The 10,138-nt window shown below is 48.1% G+C and overlaps 1 protein-coding gene across 1 annotated transcript in view; it reads right to left on the minus strand.

Moving 5' to 3' along the window:
- The window catches only part of LOC105182470 (brain-specific homeobox protein), an 83,950-nt gene extending 74,047 nt beyond the window's left edge, over positions 1 to 9,903 (minus strand). Inside the window, exon 1 of the mRNA XM_011139901.3 lies at positions 8,519 to 9,903. Within this exon, the coding sequence (XP_011138203.1) occupies positions 8,519 to 9,689 (1,171 nt within the window). The 5' untranslated portion in view covers positions 9,690 to 9,903. The remainder of the gene's footprint in view (positions 1 to 8,518) is intronic.
- Between the last annotated feature and the right edge of the window lie 235 nt (positions 9,904 to 10,138).

Below are 10,138 nucleotides of genomic sequence, written 5' to 3' on the forward strand. Positions count from 1 at the left end.
TTTCAATTATTAAAAGATTGATTCAACTATATAAAACAAGTAAACGTCTTTCTGTTCTGAAAAGTTCGAGAAAACGTTTCGTTAATAATGAGATATCTTTTTCCTATTTATTCTGAATAATAATAATAATAATAATAATATCGCGACATATCGAGTAAACAAAATCAAGTCTCAAGACTACGTAATAAATTTTATCGCAGAAGCTGTCGATCTCGAATCAAATTGAGTGAAACTCGAAAGGAATATCAACAACCCAACGTGGAATAATCGAAGGTAAAAGATTAACGAAACCAATATTTTTTCAACTATCAAAAAATTGGCTCAACTACATGAAACACGTAAACGTCTCTCCACTGAAAAGTTGGAGAAAAATTCAGGGACAAATGCGATCGTCTCTCTAAAGAAGATTTCTTTAAAGTGGAATGTTGGACATGAAATTTGACTGATAAAATTCAATCAAATAGCTATAAAGCGAGCCTAAAATTGAATTTACTACTTTTCGTCTCATTAACGTACAATTTTTCTATCGCAATGTTTTCCACGCTTAATCGCGAGACGGCGACGCTTCCGAACGAGGTAACGGCTCTCGTAGGCGCTCTCATTTGTCGTTTTCTCCTGTACAAGCCACTGAATGTCAAATTGTATCGACGTGCTCGTCCCGCGCGGCCGCGCAAACATGTGTTGAGCGTTTCCGCTCAGCCTTGGCTTCCGGGCCGAGCGCTCGTGTGTTCCTCGAGGACGAAGATGGATGGATGGGTGGATGGATAAACGCGCTCATAATCACTCCAAGGCCAAAACCCCGAAAATTCTTTCATCCCAAATCTTCCGTCCGAGAAGAGGAAGAGCGAGAGAAACGCGATTGCACAACACGGCGAGCTTAAAAACAACGGAAATATGTATATGACGGAAAAATAAATAGAGCTTTCATCTAGCGGAAATTTGGCGTGGGACCTGCGTGAGTTCGCGCGATTGACCCAACGCAACGCAACGCTTTCCGTATCTAACGGCAAGAACGGGAAGCAAAGAGAGGGATCGGCAGTTAAAATAAACGTAGCCCTTCTCGAGATTGGATTTTCAGGCGATAATTGGAAGAAGCGTCTCCGCGCGCACTTGTGCAAACACCAATCGGTCTTCAGGCTGCCATGAGCGCGTTGGTTGTCTCTGGTCTCCTCGGGTCTGATTAACCTGTCGCCGGTAAGGAAAATCCGGAAGGACCAGGCGGAAACCTAACCTAGGTAGACAAAATGCCGGTTCCTTTGTCGTCGTCCTTGTCGTCGGGGAAACTCGTAAAGATGCGCTCTTCGACGAAGATCCGAGATTTCGGCGTAGAAAAAATACGTCCCAGGACGAAGTTCGCCGCGTCAGCGCGCATGGTACAGTGATTACCGCGAGATTAGATTTCCTTTGACTGCGGCGGCGACGAAGGGTGAAAGGGTCCTTGTGCGTATATCGGGATATTCTTGTGCGGGTCATCAGGATATAAGCAGCCGGTTGCGCTCTATTTCAGGCAATCGGCCATTGTTTGCTGGGAGTTTGGAAAATTGCTTTATGACACGCGTATGACAGGCCGTCTGCTCCTCGAGGAAAAAGAGAGTTACGACGTGCCGAAAGGACGACTCGAGCTAGAGAGTTACGGCGACGTGTTTTGCGGGACAAAGAGGCGGAAAAAGAATGGCAAGTTTCTCTCCGCCTTGGAGATGATTCCTTTTTTGTTTTCGAAACGTTCGCAAGCGTACGGAGGAGCCGGCGCCGATTGAGAAAAGGAAACGATGGGTTAATTAAGAAATATAAAATCTTGCGGCAGAAAAATTGCATGTCAGGGAGGTAAAAAATAGTGAGACTCCATTTGAGAGTCGCGTGTTTAGGCTAGCTATTTTAATTAATTTTATCAATCAGAGGTCAGATTTCCGTTTAAAATTTTGTTCAAATTTTGTTCTAATTTTTTTTCGAACCTTCCAGAGCAGAAGAATGTTCACTTGTTTTACGTAGTTGAGTCAATTTTTTGGTAGTTGGAAAAATGGTTTCGTTAATCTTTTGCCTTCGATAACATTTCAAGACTCAAATTTTTATCCCGGGTTGTTGATATATTCGAGTTTTGAGCCGGCACCGATTGAGAAAAGGAAACGATGGGTTAATTAAGAAATAGAAAATCTTGCAGCAGAAAAATTGCATGCCAGGGAGGTAAAAAATAGTGAGACTCCATTTGAGAGTCGCGTGTTTAGGCTAGCTATTTTAATTAATTTTATCAATCAGAGGTCAGATTTCCGTTTAAAATTTTGTTCAAATTTTGTTCTAATTTTTTTTCGAACCTTTCAGAGCAGAAGAATGTTCACTTGTTTTACGTAGTTGAGTCAATTTTTTGGTAGTTGGAAAAATGGTTTCGTTAATCTTTTGCCTTCGATAACATTTCAAGACTCAAATTTTTATCTCGGGTTGTTGATATATTCGAGTTTTGAGTTTCGAGTTTACTCAATTCGACTCGAGATCGACAGCTTCTGCAATTTATTACGTAATCTTGAGACTTGATTCTATTTACTCGATATATCGCGATATTATTATTATTATTATGATTACGAATAAACAGCAAAAGATGTGTCATTATTAACATAAACTGATTGGCCGCAGTTACAAAATAAAGAGAAGCAATAAACAAAGCAACGAAAAATAATGTAGAACGATATCACTTTAGTAAGTAATTTTAACTACTGTATGAGATACGTTAAAAAAATCAATTACGTCTGAATATTCAATTGCCAGCGCGTGTAAACAATCTGCCAATTGATATAAAGTATGCGGTGATAAATCGCTGTCGTGTAGTATACGATAATGTGAAATTGGAAACATCAGATACATCGGACACTTTCTGAAGGTTCTTCCGGGAGAACATTAATTCCAACTCAGACCAAGTAAAACAGAAAATTCAAAGCATCCCGTCGAAACATTACGAAGAAGGATGAGATAAAAAATAATTCCCTCATCTTTTCATGACGATCATATGCTAAAATTTCGAATGCCGATAATCGTGGCGACAGATCGATAGGTCAAGAACGAGATGATGCTGAATTCGTTCGATCAGAGTACATCGACACACCTCCGACCAATCGATCTTGCCACGTAGAATACAAATTATGCGCTTAAGTTAATTTGATAAGGAACTGAATTATGTCGGCTTAGCGTCGCCGTTCATTCGATAACGCGCACTGCGAGAAAAGAACAATCAACGTTGCTAAAACTACCACTTATCTTCTCTCTGGCCTCAGCTACATCTTCTTGTTGTTCTAATAGAAACGTAGCGCTTGCAAGTACACATGTGATTATTATCACCAACATTATAACATTATAACACTTGCCGCGAAAATAGTTCCCTTGACCATAATTCTTCAGCTACGCGATTACAGCCGCGAATACCAAACACCTTCCTCTCAATGCGACTACGGAGATCGTCCCGTTTCTGCACAGTCGAGAAAGAGACAGACAGACAAAGAGAGAGAGAGAGAGAGAGATCAGTTGCGTCGCGCGGCTGAAGCACTGACCAAGCACGTACGTTGTATTGTATAAAAATGAAATATTAACAAGCGAAAACATTAATACGAAAAATAGACGTATAAAAAAGGAATAAAAAGATACAAATTATGAAAATTATTCTGCTTAAACTAACTCGCCCGATTCTCAGACAAAACAGGCAGCGATTTTCTTCGAAACCAAGGGCGGAACAGATCTGATATCATAGGAGAGGGGGGGGGAGAGAGAGAGAGAGAGAGAGAGAGAGAGAGAGAGAGAGAGAGAGAGAGAGCATCACAAAAGCCTTCAAGGACGCGTGGACTCGCGATTGTCGCTCTCCCGAATCATCCCGAGACTGAAAGAACGCCGCGGCATCGCGCGCAAACGTGACGCGCTCACGCGCCGCGCGAAAAGCGAACGAACGGCGATCGATATCTGCGTAATGATAAATTACGCACTGGGGCTCGGCCAGCGCGCGCAGCGCGACGCGACGTGACGCGACGCCGGCCAGCGTACTTATCCATTAAACTCGTCGCGTAATCGCGCACTTGTCCCTCGGACGCCATCAATCGTCAAGGCGCGCGGCAACCTTGTTGCACCTCCTCCGAGAGGCCTAATACTCGCGCCGGCGAACCGGGGCGTCGGCGTCGCACACCTAATAATATCGCTCGCGCGAACTCGCCCGTCGTCGTCGTCGTCGTCGTCGTCGTCGTCGTCGTCGTCGTCCCGAGGAAGCGCGACGCGCCGATGCGGCGATGACGGGCGCGCGCTGAGGTAACGAAGAAAGAAAAAGGCCATCCCGTTTAATTACAGTGCACCTCGGCACGCGGCCGCGTTACGGGCGCCGCTAATATTAGTAGCTTTCGTAGAAACGCATTTCTCCAAAGCAATTAACGCCGGCCGGAGCCGGCTTCCCCGTGCTCGCGTTTATAAACCGGCGAATCGCGCCCGGGCGATACGGATAGACCTTCCGCGCAGCGTTCTCCTTCCGCTCGAGCTCGACGCCGTCGGCTTCATCGGCGGCCGCGATGCGCAGAGAGAGAAAGAGAGAGATACTTGGCGGACAATTGTTTCGCAATTACAAAATATTTCCGGACTCGTGGCGCGCGAGCCGTTATTATCGGCGTCGGGGAGGTGTGTCGCACGTCGGAGAATTCTCAAGCAGAACGGAAGAAACGGCCAACAGCCGTTCAACAATTCCTCCCCTCTCTCTCTCTCTCTCTCTCTCTCGTTCTCGCTCCCCCTTGCTCCTCCGCGGCACGTCGCCCCGGGACATCGCAGATGCGTGATCCACCAGCGAGGAATCAATAGAAAGCTAAAGATCGCCGGCAACACGTGGATTCTCAGGTCTTTAACCGTGATCTCTCGACGGACACTTATCGCTTGACATTTCCGTCATGCGAAAACTCGCGGAGCGTACAATTGCGAGGAAAGGGGCACGCTGCCCCCTCCCCTCCCTTTCCATTGTGATGCATGCGTGTGTGTGACACATCTCGTCGCAACGCCCGCCGCTCATTAACTAGAGCGACGCGAGCGCGCGCAGCCATGAAGGATTTTTTTCAATTATACGCTCAACAAATAAACACGCGCGCCGCTTGACCCGATATCGCGATCAGCGCGCTGCGTCGGCATTATGCATTATGCATCGGATAATTAATTACGCGCGCGCGCGCGCGCGCGCGTCTCATTGTCGGGCAAACGAGCCCGACGCGGAGCAATCCTGAGCGACCGCGATTCAAGTTGTCGACGTCGAGCGTGCGCGTCCATCAGCCGAAATCCCGGAGAGAGGATCCGCGCGATAACGCGTTGACCTCTGTCCTCCCTCCCCCCGCCGCGGGATCGACGGCGACTCGTATTATTTTCGGCAGCTGACGCGCCGTAGAATTCGAGACGAGAGAGATCCTCGTCGCTGACGACGAAGGAGCGAGATCAAGCCCGCGCGCTTCCTGGCTCTCTCCTGCCGCGGAACATCGATCAAAATTAAAGGCCGCATTCATCGGAGATACTTAGGCTCTCCAATTACGAGCGCGAGGCAATCCGTCTTTGATTCGCGCACGCGCACGCCGCGAATGGAATCTCGAGCGATTTCGGAATCGCATTTCGATCGGGATTGTTTGTTTGCGTTTCTCCCCGAAGGGCGATTCTGCTCGAACCTGAAGCGAGCCGAAAACGCACGCAGGTTTCCTCTTTCAGGCTTTCCTCCTTTACAGCCGGAGGAAAAAATTGAAGAGAGGGAAACTGACGACGCGGAAATGTTTTCTCGACAGAAGTGTGCTTCCCGCGGGAAACTGTTAGGTAACCAAAGAAGCTCGTGCAGTTTTATGTAAGAAAAATTAAATAGGGGCAGAAATTCTCAGGAAAAATGTTCTAATCGATGCATGAATAAATAATCGATAACTCTTCGTTATCAATAATGGGGTTCTTCCTGAACTCCTATTATTCTGAACGTGCCGCGTCCTCGAGTGACTTGTCGCCGGAAGAAAATTTTTTAGACTACTTGTGTGCAGTCTGTACTTTCAGCATATATTTTCTAACGCTACGTATATATTTTATGACATGCTTCTGCAGCTTTCGACCCAACTTTGAATTTATAAAGTAAACGCGCTCGAATTACACTCGATTCAATTTTAAAAGAGTGAATGATCACAAATCGGGAAACCATGCCTTGACAAAGTTCATCAATTAACCAATTAACGGAAATCTGTGCTACATGACAAGCATGAACACGACGAGATTCGACAACTCATCGCATCGAACTTAAACCTCGCAAATTCTTTTTGGTTATCTAATAAGGTAAACGTCCCAATGACCGGACACGTCCCAATATCCGACCACTTTGAAAAAAATTGTTTGCTATTTATTTTACCAATAATAAATGAAGGTAAAAATTATTGTAAAAAAAGTCCAATATTTGACGGTTAGTTGGAAAAAATATACCCAATTTGATATTTTTATGTTGAATAAAAATTAATTAAGTATACACTTATGGTTTAGCAAAATAATGGTTAATAGTTAATAAATTCATTAAGAGATAGCATCTACATTTATATTATTTCCATTACCATATACTAATTTTCTAATTGCGGTTCTAATCAGACACTGGGACAGATTATATCCAAACATTGGGCCATAATCTATTTCAACTGTCCGGTCACTAGTACATTAATGCGCTTCATTACTTATGTAAATATTTCATTAATAATAGACATATATATATATATTGGTTTAGATAATTTTTCTCTACTTAAGGGAATCTTAAGTTTTCGAATAAATGTAAATATTTATATCAAAATTATTCTTAATATTGTATATCTTTTGTGACGACCTACGCTTAAACATCCGGTTACTGCGACATTTATTTTAGTTGCTGGATAAAATTCTGAGCGAAATATACTCAAATGTTGGCGACAGATGTAGGGATCGTGAAAGACTGTTTACACCAGCGGCGAATTGCTGATAAACGACAATTGCAATTGTCACCCACAACATCCTCCGGTCTGGAGCGTTAAGTGATGGCTTGCAAAAATAATATTTCCACAGTCGGTGACAAGATTATTAACTCATTGACAAGATTATTGACTTTTGTCGCCAACACTCGTCTGGCGCAAAGTGCCGAAAACGCGAATATCGTTAACAACGTTTCTTCCTACGAGATCAACAAGTTGACAACCAATTATGATTAACCTGTTTCGATAACCTGTCGCGAGTTGTCGTTTCCAGCAATTTCGAATCGCTTACTTTACAATTGTTGACAATAATGCTACAAGCGCGCGTTATTAGCCATTGCTCGTGTAAACCGGGTTTTATGATGGTCTTCCACGTTATGCTGAATACATTTTCCTCCACCTTGCGAGGACACCACCTCGCAAGTTGCAAGGTCGAGTAAGATACGAGAGAGACGCACTGCAGTTTAACGAATTTCATCGATGAACTGATGCATTCTCTATTTCAACAGCGCGATATTGTAGACAAGCGCGCAAGTAGACTCGTAGAAACGGAAGAAGCTACTCCTAACGTCACGGTGCTTGCAAAACAAGACACGAATAAAAATAGTGAGAGCCGTATGGAAAGGTGGTAGGTAAACCTTCGAAACTGGAACTGTTTCGTTGGGAGAAAGGTCCCTTCCGCAGCGAACCGAGCTAACCTTGCGCGGCCCTTTTACAGGTGGAACGACGATTACGGCCGGCCGGCCGGCCGGCCAATGTAATACTGATTATATCACGGCGCAGTTACATCGCGCCACATCTTAATATTTATATTCGCGAAATTGGCGTTTTTAGAAAAAGCCGTAAACGCCGAGATTAGCCGGCAGCGACGAAATGTCTGCGCGAAAGGCGATAAAATGAGAAAAGTAGGGTTGCCGCCGCAGCGCCTTCCTCGAAACTGTTAATCGCTCGCCGGTTGGGTAACTTTGCCGTCGCTCGGCTCGGCTCGCGCGGCGGCCTGTGCCGCGCAAAGGGAAGAGTTCGCGCCGCGCAAAAACATGAGGTTCACCGCGGCTGTCGGAGGTGCAACGCATTGGAAACGTACTTTCAACGAGCCACTCTTCTTTTCTACCCAGCAATCCGGACCGATGATTGAGATAACGAGCGATTGCTGCAAATATTACCGCGGAATTAACCTCCACCGCTTGCTTCATTCGACCCTTTTCGGCGCGATTATCGGCTCCCTAATGATCGTCTAAGCATCGGATCCCTCGAACCAAACGAATCCCTCCTACGTGTTAACGGAATGATGCGTTAGATGCAAAACGGGACGCTGAAACATTCCCGGCTCGAGTCGTCTGCGTCGACAAGGGAGACAGCTGCCTTGGCAAAAATGTCATCAGTCGTCAGTCAAGTCGCAGTAAATTACATCGCAGCTGAACCTCCCTGCACCGTAATGTAAACAACAACCTCTCCGCGTAGCGGATAGCGACGCGATATCGAGAAGCTAGCGTCGGTTCTCGCTTGCGATTCTTCTTTCGCAAGAGAGACTCCTCTCGGGAAGCCCAAAGAAAAGAACCCATAGCGCTTACCTTGGCTGTGTTCGCCCGCGTCGAAGGTCTTGCTGGTCATCTGGAAGAGCGCGTCCAAGGGACTGCCTTGGCCGGTGGTCCTCTTGCCGTTCTGCCCAGCGTGCGAGCCATGTTGCTGCTGTTGCTGCTGCTGCTGCTGCTGCTGCGATGACTTCCGCTTGAACTGCTGTTGCGACTGTTGAGGCTGCTGCAGCGCCGGGTGATGGAGGCCGGGGTGAATGCCGTGGTGGAGCGTAGCGTGATGGTGGTGATGATGGGCCAAGGGGTCCGGGCTGCCCGAGTCCGACACGGAGCTCCTGCCGGACGACGAGGAGCTGCTGAGGGGAGGCTCGCTGATGGAGCTAGACATGGACGCCAAGGACATGCCCATGAGCGAGAGGTCCCGCGGCCCGGCCGAGTGGTGGTGATGGTGCAGGTGGTGCGGATGGTGCTGCTGCTGGTGATGATGGTGATGGTGGTGGTGCAGGTGGTGGCGGTGCTGGTGAGCGAGGCCAGAGTCCACTGTATCCCAGGGCCGGACGATCTTCGCCTTGGGCCGATGCGACAAGATGTCGAGGATGCTGAAGGACTTGACGCCGCGGTCATTGGACTCGCGTTCCCGCTCATCCTCCTCGTCCGAGTGCTGCATCTGCACCATCTTCAAACGTTTGAGCGGCTTGAAGTAGTCGTCCGTGGTGGCGGCAGCAGCCGCTGTGCCGTTGCTGCCGGTCCTGCTGTCGACGTCTTCGTCCTCCTCCTCGTCGTCGTCGTCCTCATCTTCGTCCCTCAACGTCGTGACCGAGTCACCGCTCTCGCGAGTCCTGGCCGTTCGGCCGTTCGACATCCTGTAGTCGCCGTTGCGACTGTAACTCTCCTCATCCTCCGTGAGCGCATCGCGAGGATAAGACCTCCTCGGGCTCAAGCGCTCCGCGTAGTCCTCCCTCGAAGATGCCATCAGCTCATCCTCCGTGTTGCCAGCCGCAGTTGCCACCATGACCAGCGGCAATGGGCTGGGGCAACCTACAGAGATCTCGTCGTCGTCGTCCTGCACATCTCCCCGGCTCGGCGAACCTCGGCACGACGTCCGTCGGTGCGCCGGCGAGCTGCTCATACAGCCGGGCGTCGCCCCGCTGGAAGATACCGTCGTCGACGGCGACATCGTGTAAGATTCAGTCATCTCCGTCGTGCACATGCCGCGCGGGCAAACCTGCGACTCGACTGCGCAGCGCGCGATGCCTCTACCTGCTTCTTCTCGCCAGCCAGGTTCTTCGGACCCTTAGACGCACATCCTTGAGACACGGTCGTGCACTTTCACGCTGCACTTTTCACGGGGCTATCGCGCGACAACGTGGCTCTCTCGTCCTCATTGGCCCGAGGATCCAGCAACGCGACCGCCAAGTCCTTAATCTCTCTCTCTCTCTCTCTCTCTCTCTCTCTCTCTCTCTCTCTCTCTCTCTCTCTCTCCCTCCCTCCCTTCCCCTCTCTTCCTCTCACTCTCTCTGTCTGTCCGTCTCTTACGACCACTATCGAGGACTCGTCATCGCGACGCGCGCGGACTCTCCATCGTCGTGGCCGAGGCAGTCGCGCAATCGACTTCAGGACTCGACCGCCCCCTGCCGCCGAAACATCCCCCCGGCCCAG

The sequence above is a fragment of the Harpegnathos saltator genome, unplaced genomic scaffold (genome assembly GCF_003227715.2).
Source record: "Harpegnathos saltator strain DR-91 unplaced genomic scaffold, Hsal_v8.6 scaffold182, whole genome shotgun sequence".
Lineage (NCBI taxonomy): Eukaryota > Metazoa > Arthropoda > Insecta > Hymenoptera > Formicidae > Harpegnathos > Harpegnathos saltator.